This window comes from Pelophylax lessonae (assembly GCF_965119305.1).
Source record: "Pelophylax lessonae genome assembly, chromosome: 2".
Classification (NCBI taxonomy): Eukaryota; Metazoa; Chordata; class Amphibia; order Anura; family Ranidae; genus Pelophylax; species Pelophylax lessonae.
In genome coordinates, this window is record NC_138769.1 from 142,077,089 (window position 1) to 142,093,435 (window position 16,347).

A 16,347-nucleotide genomic window follows, 5' to 3' on the forward strand; every position below is an offset into this window, starting at 1 on the left:
AGAGGGAAAATCTTCCAGTCTTAAAGTGGTTAACAGGGAAACAGACAGCAATAAAAACTGAAAGATTTTCGAATACCTCTCCACGCTATCCAAAGTTAAAAAAAAGTTTGGTCTTCATTTATACTTTAATTCTGCATCTAAATAAATAATTTATTTCATTTTTAATATACATTTTTTTCCTTGCATGTAATAATTATTGCAGCAGAAAATAATCTCATCATTACCGAGAAAACAAACTTGGGTACATTTGATATAAAGAATACTACCATGTAAAGTGGTGCAATGTTCAGACCATGAAAATTGGACTAGGTTGTAATTTAAGGGGTTAAATAGGTCGTAGTGACCTTAGCACCGTCTTTTATATGAACATACAATACTTGGAATGAAACTTCCTATAACTGTGACATGGCCCCTCCTTGCTGCTTTCTCAGCGAAGAAACGAAAGTAAAAGTGACTTAGTAAGTGAAGGACTGAGGCAGCATTTTAAGGCACTGCAATGGAGAGCAAGCTAACTCTAACTATTCTTATTTGTGTGCTTCTAACATCAGGTAAGTGGCTGTGTCACAATAGGTGGTCGTATAGAGGACTGATGTGTGCAATGATCACAGCTGGCCAGACTGAAGTTCCTGCAGAAATATATATAGAACATTTCTATCCATCAGCTCAGTACGTGCAACACTTGCCTTGCAGCACCAGAATCCTTTGTTTGATCACCAATGAGTGCATGGGGGTTGATTTACTAAAGACAAAGAGACTGTTTTTCCCCAGAGCTTAGTGAATGAGTTGACTTCCATCATCCAATCACATGCAAGCAAAAATGCTGTTTTTATTTTCCTTGCATGTGATCGTATTCTTTGCAAAGGGAAATTTCACCACATTTACTAAGTTCCGGGGCAAATTGCAAATGCAAAGTGCAACTTCCCTTGCAAAGTGGACAGGCTATTTGCCTTTAGTAAATCCATGTTCTTTATAAACTGTTGCTGCTGTATTGATACCTAGTGAGCAGAAGGAACGTCATATAGCAGAATGTGAAAAATATTGTTTTTTTTTTTTTCAAAATTGTCGCTCTTTTTTTGTTTATAGCGCAAAAAATAAAAATCACACAGGTGATCAAATACCACCAAAAGAAAGCTCTATTTGTGGGAAAAGGCTATATTTGTGGGAAAAAAGGGACGTAAATTTTGTTTGGGTACAGCGTCGCACGACCGTGCAAAGTAACAGTGCCAAATCGCAAAATAGGGCCTGGTCATTAAGGGGGAAAATCTCCCGGTCTTAAAGTGGTTAACAGGACACAGACAGCAATAAAAACTGAAAGATGTTCTAATACCTCTCCACTCTTTCAGCAGCGTCCCACTCAGGACACGTGGGAACTGCAAATGTATTACTTCTTTGTTATGGCTGTATTGCATGTCATTTTGCATTGCTACACCTGTTGTATCCCTGTTCATAGGCTGGTCAAGTGTGCTTCATACTTCCCACCACTAGATGGGGATAGCACCACTCTGAGATATCTATCCCAGCTCAGGCTCTATCTGTGGTCAGTTGTTCAGTTCAGGAAGTCAGTGTGTGGAGAGAAAGCACCATGTGAAGGAGAGAAGGTCAGTCCAGAGAGGGGACAAATTGAAAGTGCTCAAACCAAAGGGTAATAGCCACCAACCGGCAGCAAAGACCTTTGATAATAAAGGTGAAGGATTTCTTAGCCACCGGCAACCTCACCGAATGTCACTGGATTCAAAACGGACCAGAAACTGAATCACTTACAAGTAAGCATTATATTGAACCACAGCCTGAGTCCAGCATTACCAAAGCCTATTAACAGTGGATCAGCAGAATTCCTCTATTTAACCAGAGACTGTATTCTATCTGGATGTTTATACTGCAACCAAAACCAGTCACAGTAAAAGTTGTGAGTTGTATCCTACCATTGTCTACCTCATTCTTTAATATTGCTACTACAACTGGTTGTACCACCATTAATGGTACTGGCGTCACGACAAATACCATCAAGGGACCCAGCCGTCACAAGCACTCTAAACACCACTGTCATCACGGGCACCTCAACCATCTTGGTTAGTGTTTCCCTATCACAGAACGTGCCCCAGAGGATTTCGTGCTGTCTTCCTCTTCACTGTGCGACCAGCCCAGGGAGGCTTTCTGCTAACCGTGAGTAAACCGATGAACTGTATTATTGCTGTCTCTCATCGGCCCACCGTGCACCTCACGTGTCGCCCCTGCGGTTCTGGCACGTCGCACTTCCAAAGCTAAAAAAAAGTTTGGTCTTTAGTTATACTATAATTCTGCATCTAAATAAATGATAATTATTTATTTCGTTTTTAATATACATTTTTAACTGTTGCTGCTGTATTAATACCTAGTGAGCAGAAGGAACCTACAAGCTAAGTCCATATTTCTGATCACAATTTATGTTGCACCTACATGTGTAACAAATAACCCCCCCCCCCCCCCCCCCCATACATTTACCGAATGCAGGGATTATTCTGCCCGTTGAATCCTATAATTGTTTTAATTCAGCGTGGCTGTGTGTGACTTTTCTGGAACAGCCACATTATTCATTCACAGAAATCTGGGAATAAAAGAAATGACATGTCCCATCTGTGCCACGGTAGAATACTATTCTCAGTGGAGCGCAAGTACAGTGATGTCACCACAGCAGGAGCCAGGGCTTTGCACCCACGATCCATTGATTGATAGAGGCAGTGCTTTGCAGACTCCAATGCAAATTAATAATTATTTTTTTACATTAAAAAAAAAATATATATATATTTATACAAAAGTATCCATCACATAATAGAAAATGCAATCCAATTGTTGTTCCAAATATCCTTTACTTCTGATCTTCATGCATATAAGTAAACATACATTTACAAGCGAATGCACAGTTTCGGACATGCATATGTCCTTCATCAAGCTGCATGTGTAGTACTAAGCCTCAGTACAATCTTTTATCTCTATTCCCTCAGTGAGTCCAGCCTCACACTACACAGATGAGTTCCGGCCTCAAAATCCACTTTGGGCCACTCGTTTGCTCAGTGTCACCGGTAAAAGAAATGGATAGTCACAATTTTTTTTTGTTTACTTACCTTGATATTGAAGAAAATATACTCACCTTTTTTCCACTTCCTCCCTCTGCGGCCGGGGCCCGCACCATCACTTCCTCCTTGCAGTGATTCCTGGGAGCTGAACGCTCCCAGGAGTCAATGCGCCTGCACCAGCCCCGCTCGTCACTTCCGGTACAGCAGCGTCATTCCCTGCTAAACAATTTCTAGGTCATGCCCAGAAGCTGTGCAGGGATGACGCTCCTGCCCCGGAAGTGATGGCGGGGCCGGTGCAGTGCATTGTGGGACCGAAGAGGACACGGAAGAGGACGCGCTGGCTTCAGTTGCCCACACCTAAGATGGCAGCGCTGGAGAAGAAATTTCCAAGGTAAGTATTTCTTCTAAAAGGTAAGTGCGACCTGGGACAGTTTAGAGGGTATTCATTGTGGAATGTACTAGCCCTGACTGTCCCGGGGGTATTTTTAGTAAAAAATAATTTCCGAGGCCGGAACTCTGCTTTAACCACTTCTGGACCAGAAGATTTGCTCCCTTAACCACATCCCTACCGGCGTATAGTAAAATGACGCCGGCAGGGTGGCTTTCTAGATCCGGGCGGCCATCATATGACGTCCGCCCGGTCTCGCCGCTACTGCGCGCCCCCGGGGGCGCGCAGCGTGGCGATCAGGGGTGAGTCTCGTCCCTCGGACTGAGCCCAACCCCGATCAAGGTAAACAGCCAATTAAATTGGCTGTTTACCACGTGATCGGCTGTGTCAATCACAGCCGATCACATGAGCGGCTCCAGCGCAAGCCGCTCGTTCCCTCCTCAATGCGCGTCCCTCCTCAATGCGATCGGGGACCAGGCTCGTCCTTCGGACAGAGCCCGTCCCCAATCTTGGTAAAGAGCCAATGAAATTGGCTTTTTACCACGTGACCGGCTGTGTCCAATCACAGCCGGTCACAAATGTCAACAGAGAAGACGGTAACTAGCTGTCACCGTGTTCTCCTCCTCACACACTGATACTGTGTGAGGAGGAGATTGTGTAACAGCTAGTTACCAATTACAGTGCACCCCAAAACACACTGATTGCCCTCCCCCCCCCAATAAAGAACACCTGTCACTAGCCCATCAAAGTACCTGTCACTAGCCCATCAAAGTACCTGTCACTAGCCCATCAAAGTACCCGAGTACCTGTCACCAGCCCATCAGGTACTCTGATGACAGGTACTCGGGTACTCTGATGGGCTGGTGACAGGTACTCGTGTACTCTGATGGGCTGGTGACAGGTATTCGGGTACTCTGATGACAGGTACTTGGGTACTCTGATGGGCTGATGACAGGTACTTGGGTACTCTGGTGAGCAGATGGAAGGTACTCGGGTACTCTGATGAGCAGATGGAAGGTACTCGGGTACTCTGATGGGCTGGTGACAGGTATTCGGGTACTCTGATGACAGGTACTTGGGTACTCTGATGGGCTGATGACAGGTACTCGGGTACTCTGATGAGCAGATGGAAGGTACTTGGGTACTCTGATGAGCAGATGGAAGGTACTTGGGTACTCTGATGGGCTGGTGACAGGTATTTGGGTACTCTGATGACGGGTACTCGGGTACTCTGATGACGGGTACTCGGGTACTCTGATGACAGGTACTTGGGTACTTTGAGTACCTGTCACTGGAGTACCTGAGTACCCATCATTGGAGTACCCGTCATCAGAGTACCCGAGTACCTGTCACTTACCCATCAGAGTATCCGAGTACCTGTCACCTACCCATCAGAGTACCCGAGTACCTTCCATCTGCTCATCCGAGTACCTGACGCCTGAAGTACCCGAGTACTTGCCGCCTGCTCATCAGTACCCATCACTACTCATCAGTACTTATCAGTACCCATCAGTACCTACCACCTATCAGTACTGATCATCAGTACCCATCAGTACAGTATCAGTATCACCTATCAGTATCAGTACTACTCATCAGTACCCATCAGTACCTATAACCTGCCTGTCACCTGCCCATCAGAGTACCCGAGTACCTGTTACCTGCCTATCGGAGTACCCGAGTACCTGCCACCTGCTCATCGATACCAGAGTACCTGTCACCTGCCCAGCAAAGTACCCGAGTACCTGTCACCCTTCATACAGCCACCATGTCCAAGTCCAAAAAGGTTTATATACGTCCTCCGTTTAAACCTAAATACCGGTGTTATGGCAGCAGATAGCTGCTATAACCCTGGTATTTTTGTAAACAGTGGACGGTTGGCTTTCTGATAAGGGTGGTCCCAGCGGCGGATTCGCCGCAGGATCACCCTTCCGGGATGGCGTAAGAGGTGCCCCCCTCCCACCGCGTTTCGGTCCTTTTCCCCGCTTACCGGACCCGTCTGCATTTTTTTTTCTATATTTTAGTGCAGTGGTCCTCAACCCTGGCCTACAGGGCCCACTAACAGGCCAGGTTTGCAAGATAACTGAAATACATCCCAGGTGATATCATTTGCTGCTCAGTGATTGCAGTACTCTAGTCTGCATCTCCCAAAGGCAATACTTAAAATCTGGCCTGTTAGTGGGCCCTGAGGACCGTAGTTGAGGACCACTGTTTTAGTGTACTTGTAAGATCTGAGGACTTTTTGACCCCAGATCTCACAAAAAAGAGGTCCTGTCGTGCCTATTTCTATTACAAGGAATGTTTACATTCCTTGTAATAGAAATAAAAATTATCCATTTTTTTTTTTTTTTAAACGGTGGAAAAATAACAAATAAAATAAATAGTAAAAAAAAAAAAAATTAAAGCGCCCTGTCCCCGTGAGCTCGCGCGCAGAAGCGAACGCATACGGAAACCCCGCCCACATATGTAAACGGTGTTCAAACCACACATGTGAGGTATCGCCGCGATCGTTAGAGCAAGAGCAATAATTTGAGCTCTAGAGCTCCTCTGTAACTCTAAGATGGCAACCTGTAAAAATTTTTAAAATGTCGCCTATGGGGATTTTTAAGTACCAAAGTTTGTCGCCATTCCGTGAGTGTGCGCAATTTTGAAGCATGACATGTTGGGTATCTATTTACTCGGCGTAACATTATCTTTCACATTATGCAAAAAAAATTGGGCTAACTTTACTGTTTTATTATTTTTTAATTTAAAAAAGTGAATTTTTTTCCAAAAAAATCGTGTTTGGAAGACCGCTGCGCAAATATGGTGTGATAAAAAATATTGCAATAATCTCCATTTTATTCTCTAGGGTCTACTCTCTGCTAAAAAAAATATATAAAACAACTGATTTTAGCTTGTAAACACCAAATGTCAAAAATAGGCCTAGGCAAGTGGCTAGGATGCATGAATCGTTCTCCTTGGATGTTGGGCCCCTCTATATGGCTAGGCTGTGAAAAAGTCTCACACATGTGGTATTGCCATACTCAGGAGGAGTGGCAGAATGTATTTTGGGGTGTCGTTTTTGCTGTGTACATGCTATGTGTTAGGAATATCCTATAAATTGACAACTTTGTGTAAAAAAAAAAAGTTTTCATTTTTTTCCCACATTTTCCAAAAACTTGTGGAAAAAAACGACATGTTCAAACGACCCATAATGCCTCATAGAATATACGTTGGAGTGTTTGCTTTCCGAAATGGAGTAATTTTGTGGACTTTTCCATTGTATTGGTGCTCTAGGGCCTTCAAAAGTGTGATAGGTAGTCAGAAAGTTTTATGTGTATTTATGTTCCTAGAACGCCTAAAGGTGCTACCTGGATGTGGAGTCTCTTTTTGTGGCCAGGCTGTGTAAAAGTCTCACACATGTGGTATCACCATACTCAGAAGGAGTAGCAGAATGTATTTTGGGGTGTCATTTTTGCTGTGTACGTGCTGTGTGTTAGAAATAGCTTATAAATTGACAACTTTGTGGGAAAAAAAAGAAAAAATGTTTTTCTTAATTTTCCCAAGAATTGTGGGAAAAAAATATAACTTCAAAAAACTCACCATGCCTCTTACTAAATACCTTGGACTGTCTACTTTACAAAAAGGGGTCATTTGGGGGGTATTTGTACTGTCCTGACATTTCAGGGCCTCAAGAAAGGAGATAGGCCGTCAGTACATCTGGTGCGATCAATTTTCAGTAATTGGTACCATAGCTTCTAGACTCAATAACTTTCACACAGACTAAATAATATACACTAATTTGGGTTAATTTTACCAGAGATATATAGCAGTATAAATTTTGGCCCAAATGTATGAAGAAAAATTAATTTTTTTGCAAAATTTTATAATAGAAACTAAAAAAAGGTGTTTTTTTTTTTTCAAAATTTTTGCTCTTTTTTTGCTTATATCACGGAAAAAAAAAACCCAGTTGTGATCAAATGCCACCAAAAGAAAGCTCTATTTGTGTGAAAAAAATGATAAAAATGTTGTTTGGTTACAGTGTAGCATGACTGAGCAATTGTCATTCAAAGTGTGAGAGTGCTGAAAGCTGAAAATTGGTCTGGGCAGGAAGGGGGTCTAACTGCTCTGTATGAAAGTGGTTAATGACCAGGCCCTATTTTGCAATTTGGCACTGCGTTAATTTAACGGACAATTGCGCGGTCCTGCGATACTGTACTTAAATAAAATTGATGTCCTTCTTTTCACACAAATAGAGCTTTCTTTTGGTGGTATTTGATCACCTGTGCGATTTTTATTTTTTGCGCTATAAACAAAAAAAGAGCGACAATTCTGGAAAAAAAAAAAAAAAAACAATCTTTTTCCCATTCTGCTATATAACATTAAAAAAAAAAAATTAAAAATCTAATTGTTATAACATTTTAGGCCAATTTGTTTTCTGCTACATATTTTTGGTAAAAAAAAAATTGCAATAAGCGTATTTTGATTGGTTTGCGCATAAGTTATTGCGTCTACTAACTACAGGAAAGATTTATGTAATTTTTATTGGGTTTTTTTTCACTAGTAATGGCGGCGATCTACGATTTTTAGCGGGACTGCGACATTGCGGCAGACAGATCAGACCGCTAACTGACATTTTTGCCACTTTTGGGGGTACCAGTGACATTACTACAGTAATCGGTGCTAAAAATATGCACTGTTACTGTAATAATGACACTGGCAGGGAAGGGGTTAACATTGTGGGTGATCAAGGGGTTAAATGTGAGCCTAGGGAAGTGATTCTAACTGTTGGGGTGTGTGGCTTGTGAAATGATCATAGAGACCTGTGTTCCTATATAGCAGGATCACAGGAACTCTGTGATCATTCCAGGGAGAAGAACGGTCAGCTGTGTTTACAACAGCTGACCGTTCTTCTCTCTCGGCGGGGAACGATTGCGGGTGTCAGATGGCAATCGGAGCCACCTGCCCGCTGCATCGGCTTCCCCGCTGCCGAGTGGGGGTGGGAGCGTGCCGCTGGTGGTGCTCTCTCCCCCTAGCTGCCTCCAAGCGACCGACATAGCCCTACATTGGTTTGCCTGGGAGAGCCACACTGCCGCAGTAAAAAGGCGGCGTGTGGTTGGCAAGCAGTAAATCACAATTTCTAATCGAATCCACTTTAACCAATTATTTTCCAACAACCACATAATACCCCCCATAGCTAACTGCAATCATTTTTTACTAATCTTCTATATCAAAACCAGATCATTATTTCGTTTTATTTTCATTAGACATGTAGATTGGGCACCCCAAAGCCAAGAGTACCCAGCCCACACGTGAATGTCGGCAATAGCAGACTCATCACAAAATTAACAACTGTTTACCCAATCTATTCAAGATCTCTCCTTAAACTCCTCATATACCAAAGGAAAATATTTAGTTGAACCTTTAAGAGCATACTGCTGCTTCCTCACTGTCCAACCACAGATAAGGAGGTGACCGAGCTGTGTAGCTTATAGGGTATTTCCACTTTTGCAGCTAAATTAGGATAGTGCCTACTTACATATTCCCATTCACATAACATAACTAGAAACATATCATTTAAAAATTGCTGCTTACCCTTTTACTTGTTTAAAAATCCTTTCGAGCTTTTGCCTTCTATGTAATGTCATGGAGGGTGCTGTGAAATTATGTTTACTGTATTTAACCCTGTTTGCTCTGTGCTGGCAGATTTCATTATCAGTTGTAATGTAAACAAGATGTGCACATTGACTGTTCCAAAAAAAAAAAAAAGGGGGGGTTAAAGATCTCAAGGCTTGTGTAATTCATTTTATGTTATTACAATTTTGAACAAATGTGTTCCCTAATTGCATATTGGCAGCTATTCTGAACAATGTATGTTTCCTATAGAGTTCTATATACAAACCAAAATTTGTTTTGTTATTTTTAGGTATGCTGTGTGCATGTGGACACAAAACATACCTATATTGGGGGTTTCTCTGTTTGCTCTGCATCCGTGGCAATATTCCCCCGCTGTATGTTCTGGGTACCACATCACCCATCTAAGATCTATAAAAAATAAAGATAAAATCCAGGTCAGGGTTTGATCTTGAATATTGTCAGGATCAGTGCCACAGTCATGATTAAAGGTCAGAGTTTGTGTGTTTTAGGTAGGTAAAAAAAAGGGGAGGGGTGATAGTGTAATTATTAGTGGGGTTAATTTACTAAAACTAAAGCACTCAGAATATTGTGTAGCTGTATATGGTAGCCAATCAGCTTCTAACTTCATCTTGTTCAATTAAGCCTTGAAAAAAAAATCTGGAAGCTGATTGGTTTCTATGCAGAGCTGCATTATTAGAGTTTGTACCCTCCAGTTTTAGTAAATGCTTCCTATTGCTTCTTGGCCCTATAAGTAAAAATATTATACACATATGTGGTATCAACGCGAATCTCAGGAGTGGGAGAATTTATTTTAACCTTTTTCTTGGTGGCTGGCCATGTTAACGGCAAGAAATATACATTGTTATATATTGTTATACAGTTGTCCTTATACATACATTTGCTTTATAGCAAAGGAGACAAATTCTGGTTTAAAGTACGCAAGTGGCATAGATAGATAGATAGATAGATAGATAGATAGATAGATAGATAGATAGATAGATAGATAGATAGATAGATAGATAGATAGATAGATAGATAGATAGATAGATAGATAGATAGATAGATAGATAGATAGATAGATAGATAGATAGATAGATAGATAGATAGATAGGTGGGCCTTGTCTGGCTAACAGCAGGGCCATGATTCCTTTTGGCCAGGGTGTCATGGCTTCCAGGTGTGCCTGCTGAGTGGGAAGTCTCCCCACTGGTTCCCGTGAGAGGCTTCTCATAGGGCAGTGGAGGAAACCCAATCAGGGGACACATTCAGGCTTGTAACTACCCCAGAAGGCAGATTATGCCGTAAGGGATTCTGGGAGTGTGTATAAGTTTGAGGGAAGTGCGTGACTCTGTGTCTTTGGCGGGAGCAGAGTCCCAGGAGGGAGAGAACGGCTGTCTCTCCTCCGGTCTGAGGAAGCGGATGTCTCTGGGTGCTGCCTGAGAATCCAGAGAGTGCTGAGTTGAGCTGAGGGGATCCAGTGTGCCGAGAACCAGCGGAGAGCGAGAGGGGTCCAGTCCCAGGAAAGCCTACACAGGTCGTGAGTACTGAGGATTGCCCCTGGGGGTCTGCCTGAAGTGTTAGAGGGGACCACTCCAGAGAAGGTTCTAGGATCCAGATATCAGCTAGCTGTAAAGGGGTACCTAGGTTGAGGACCCTGAAGTGACAGAGGGGGTGCCTAGTCAGGGGACCCTGAAGAGTTAAAGGGGGCACCTGCAATTTGGGCCCTGAAGAGACAGTGTGCATTGTCTTAGTTGAGAGTTGCAGCCATTCAGGAATTCATAACATTCTACCTCAAGCCAGTGCAAGGCTGGAGGAAGAAGTCAGTGACTTTGAAGTGCAGCAGTGTTAGAAGCTCATTATTCTATAGTCCTGGATCTTGTGGACTCAAAGTCGAGGATTCAGCACTTCCTTCATGTTACAGTGTGGTCTAAGCGTCAGTGAGCGTTGGCTAGTGTCGGCAGGCGTCAAGACAGCGTTAACAGCAAGTGACTGAGACAGACAGACAGATTTCTCCAGTGTTGCAGGTACTGCCAGTTCAGGATCCACAAATAGCAGTGTGCTTTACTCCTGCAAACAGACATTAGCTACCAAGTCGCTGCCTCGGCCTGGTCCCAGTGACAAGCCTGTATTGAGACATGGATGATGAAAGGGGCAGGCCAAAGCCAGGGACATAGAAGCTGTTTGATGCTTGCAGTAAATAAGTACTCCTGTATTGGAGGTTCACAGAGTGCTGGACAGAGGAACATTGAGTTATATAAAACACAAGGTAAATATCAATTTCGGTTTTGTTATTTGAAATGCACAGCTCTCCTAATCTCGACAATTAGGTTATGCTACCACCTGCTGGAGTAGGTCACTAGGTGCAAAAAAACAAAAACTTAGCCTAGGGGTGGTCCTGATTTTTTCCCCAGTTTTAAGGAGTTATAACCTATGTTTCCCTCCCGAGACTTAGTGGCCTGTTTAATGTTTTTTTACCCCCTGAAAGTTATTTGAACCTTTACTGTTTGTTCATTGACACAGAATACAGTATGTTGCCCATGTTTTGGAATGCTTTTTCCTCCTTTTACTTCAACTTTAGTAACTACACTCTCCAGAAAATCAGGGGTTTGTCTATCAGCATGGCTGCACCTGGACTAGGCTTTTGCTTTGTACCTCCTAGTACTGCAGGTGGCAGTATAACACAGTTGTTAGGAATAAGATAGGGGTGTCCGTCATCAAACTCAGTAAAAAGTATTTGTCAATGAGTTTAAAAAAAAAAAAAAGTTTTTTCATTTATACTGGGCACAGCTTTATTGTAAGGCCTTTTTTCAGTACAGGTTTTCAGTGTATCTAGCTCTTTCTTTTAAGAACCAAAATGTTTATATAGGTCTGATTTATTTGAAACTTATTATGTCACAGTTAAAGTGGATTTAACCCCCAGTCATTAAATCTGACCTGGACACATTTATCTGTAGTGTTTGCTAATCTCTCTCTTTCTGCTGCTAAGTTCCTCTGTTATTAGCATGATAATGTCCGTTCTCCTACAAAGGAGATAAAATAAGCTGTAAATTTGTGTCGGGGAATGGACTTAGAGACAAATAGGCAGAGAGCTGGTCTATTCACAGCACAGCTCTGCAAGTTTCTTCATTCCTCTGCCTATGTGGAGGGGGGGGAGGTGCCTTTCCTCCAATCAGCTTACACAGTGTGTGCCTAGACTCCTCTCCCACTGCTGAAACAGGATGAAAAATTTTTAACATGATGTGCACTTTATGAGGAGTCTAGTAAGCTTAGGACAGCAGATATACATGTAAAACGTATGTAGGGAGATTTGTCTCATCTCAATGACGTAAATGTTTTATTACACGTTCCAGGCTGAGCCCTGTATTGTCGCAAGGATAAGGATGACAGCCCCAAAGTTGTAAAGCAGAGCCCCATATTTCTACCCTGCCAGGTTTCCTTTGTGCAATAGAATTCATACAAAATACATACATCGGTTTTAAGAGGAACACCTATGGATTTTTTTTTTCAGGAAGCTGGTCTTCTGGAGTGGAAGCTTTCACAAAACTTCATTGTCTGTATGAAAAAATTCAGGAGGGTGTATGGGTGAACACGAGTCTTCCTCCACAAAAAGCCTGGCTGGTTATGGAAAGTAAGCCAGAAGTGTACAAGACCCTACAAGGACCTACCTTTGTTTTTAAAGGTAAGAATGTAAAACATAATATTAAAAAAAAAAAAAAAAACAGTTTCTACACATCATGACATATTAACATGCTGGTAGGTTAATTGGATCCTGTATAAAATTCGCCCTACTATGTATGTATGAATGTGAGTTAGGGACCTTAGATTGTAAGCTCCTTGAGGGCAGGGACTGATGTGAATGTGCAATGTATATGTAAAGCGCTGCGTAAATTGACAGAGCTATATAAGAACCTGAAATAAATAAATATTAACCTTTTTTGGTAAACGTACATACATTTTTCCATACATTCAGTAGAAAAAAAACAAACATTTTATTACATTTTGCCTATAAATCCTGTATAATAATATTAAAATATAAATATAAAAGCAAAAAAATTTGTAAAGAGGAGAACATTTTTTTTGAAGAACTCCAGCTCTGAGTGATATTGTCTATTACTGAAAGTTAAAGCATTGCAATGCATATTAATACCACCAGATGTCCCTATGACACCATGTACACATAGTATTTTTTATACTGTTTTCATTGTTTGGTGGGTGCTTAATAAGATCCTTGATTAGCAAAATGTATAGAAAAAGAAAAGGGTAATTGTTGAATATTTCTCAATTTTGATGGCTTTTAAATATTAAAAATACTTCAGATGTGGGTCCTCCTGTAGTTTTCTTTTTTTCAGCTCTCTAAAACCTGTTTTTATTTTCTCTGCTAAAGACAAAAATCTATAACAATAAATCCATGAAAATGATGTTAAAATACAACTTTTTCGAGGTTAGGCTAGTATGCCAAATCCATTAGTTGCATCCCTGATAAACATTTATATGCTTCAATGTCAAAAATGAATAGGTCATCAACACAAAGGTCAGCCAGCAGGACTCACAGTCTGCCAATAACCAGGAAAGGATTGATTTGGTTCTCACAGTAGTCACATGATCAGAGATTGTCCCTCTGGCTCCTGATCACACCCTGACCATGAGCTTGGTCATTGTGGGCAGTAAACACGCTCTCTGCACAGAACCTCAGACCACAGTGGACACTTTTGGCCGATGGCGGGGGTTGGGGCCTACTTACCTTGTCACCACATATATGCCTTTATAGCGGCAGGAAGAGGTGAAAGCATTCTGTATAGTATAATGGCAAAAATGTTTTGTTTATTCCTTTCATGAAGTCTGTTGCTGTCTGTGCCCCCCTTAGGGAGATGTACGCTTTATATTTGTCCTGGAGACAATTGTCACTAGGACTGAAAAGTAGAGAAGATACAACATTATAAGTTGTCACTAAGGCTACGTTCACATGTAGGCGTTTTAGGGCGTTTTTCAGCTCTAAGGATCAGCTCAAAAAATGACCAACAAGACAAATGCTATTCATTTCAATGGCCCCTGTTCACATCTGAGAGTTCCGACGCCTTGAGCAAAACGCCCGACGCTCCAAAAAGTACATGAGCTTCTTTTTGGGAAGATTACGGGCGTTTTTGTTAGATGACAATGCCCTCCTCCAAACACCTGCAAAAAATGCCTATAAAAACGCCTGTAAAAATCTTGTAAAAACGCCTGAAAAACGCCTATAAAATAGCAACGCCTAGATGTAAACGTAGCCTAAAACATTACATTTTCTATTGGGGATACTTGTTCCAGTAATGACTGTTTAAAAAGGGGGCATTTTGCTTACTTTGAAGAGTTTCCTGTCACTTCCTGTTCTGTTTACAGGACAGGAAGTGAAAGGAAATCTACCCAATGGAACATAAATAGCAGAAAATCCCGATAGGGCTATTCCCTACTCCAAAATGACCCAAAAAAGTTTTGTCTTTAGATTTAATTTAGTTTTTTTTTTTTTTTTTTACTGCAGTGAATTTTCTTTCTTTCTTTCGTTCTTTCTTTGCAGATTCATCCTTAAATCTGATGCCGTTTCTGAAAGCAGATACAGAGAAGCTGAATTGTAAGATTAAGTCTTATTTCACAGACAACATTCAGGTGTTGTGGCCAAATATCTCCCCCTCTGACAATACACAGGATTCTTGGTATATTGTCACTGCACAACACACTGATGGAAAGTTTCAGATGTCAACATTCTTCACCATACTTACCCAGACGCCATTGATGGCAGAGAGAGAGGATGAAATACATCATGCTTTAGGTTAGTATTTCCCAAGCTGTACCTGGTTGTGTGTCACCAACCACAAACTTCTCTACTGATATCATTGTTCACAATTTAGAACAAGATTACCTTTTTTTTTTTTTTATTATTGTATGATTAGGTTATTATTATTTTTTATGATTAGGTTATTATTGTTATTATTTTATGATTAAGTTATTATTATTATTACTATTATTATTTTATAATTGATTTATTATTTTTATTATTATTTTATGATTAGGTTGTTATTATTAGTATGATTATATTAATATTATGTTATGGTTAGGTTATGCGACAGGTGCAGTAACCAAATGCAACAAAACAACATTTATCTATTGCAGTTCTGACATCAGTTAAGTGAAATGTGATTGGTTGGTATGGATTTCTGAACTTTGCCCCTCATTATTCTAGTATGCACTGCTTTACTAAAAAATACCTACTTTGTGGACACTAAACTGTTAATCTGTCCCCTGCTAACACTTAAAGTGGAAATTAATTGTATCTGAGCACCACAAACCAAAAGTGCTATTTGATTAATTTTTAATATTCAAAGTAAAAAAAAAAACATCCATGCATGTCTCCATGCTTTATTTTGCTAAGAAATCACCTTGGAAAAACACCCCTTAGCATTTCTGGCTGTGGCCATCTTGAGTAAGGGCAGATGACTTGTGTATCATTTACTTCCTGGAATCCATCTGCCCTTAACACAGGCATGCAGGCAGGAGTGTGTGCTTAGCTGAGAAAACCTATCCTCCCCTCCTTAAGACTCCTGGGATGTACAACATAATTTTCCTAGAAACCAGGAAATACCTTATTATTAGCATGTATCAGAAATCTATCGGAGCATTATATGATCACAAGGGATCAATTGCTACTTCATGCTACTTGTGTAGTTTGCACATCTGCTTACTGATCAATAAGATCTTAGTGGTTTTAGCAACTTAATGTGTATGTCAGTGCAAAAATAAATAAATGTTTAAGTACAGAAAAATACCTATTGATCTGCCAGAAATCCTATGTGCTCCTAAAGCCTTATTTGGTCTGACAGCACTGTGCCTCTGATGCACTAAAATCTCAACCAGTGTTGTCAGTCCTGTTTGCTTGACTACAGAGCTCCTCCTATCCTCGAAACCTGTCCTTCCCTTTCAACATGCTCACATTGGGGGGATCTGGCTAAGTGGTTAGCACTTCTGCCTAGCAGCACTAGTGTTGTTGGTTGGAATCCCAACCATGGCACTACCTGCCTGCAGTTTGCATGTTCTGCCTGTGCTTGTATGGGTTTCCTCCCACATTTCAAAGACATGTTGGTGGGGTTAATTGGCTTCTGCCTAAATTGGTCCTAGTATGTACAGTATATGTATGAATGTGACTTAGGGACCTTAGATTGTAAGCTCCTTGTGGGAAGGGAATGATGTGAATGTATAATATATATACTGTATATACAAAGTGCTGCATAAATTGACGGCCCTATAACAGTACCTGTAATAAA

The 16,347-nt window shown here is 41.2% G+C and overlaps 1 protein-coding gene across 1 annotated transcript in view; it reads left to right on the forward strand.

The window, feature by feature from the left end:
- Window positions 1–472: 472 nt before the first annotated feature.
- The window catches only part of LOC309546878 (tapasin-related protein-like), a 73,667-nt gene continuing 57,792 nt past the window's right edge, over window positions 473–16,347 (forward strand). The window contains exons 1-3 of the mRNA XM_082246574.1: window positions 473–548; window positions 12,564–12,734; window positions 14,607–14,858. Of these exons, the coding sequence (XP_082102700.1) occupies window positions 497–548; window positions 12,564–12,734; window positions 14,607–14,858 (475 nt within the window). The 5' untranslated portion in view covers window positions 473–496. The remainder of the gene's footprint in view (window positions 549–12,563; window positions 12,735–14,606; window positions 14,859–16,347) is intronic.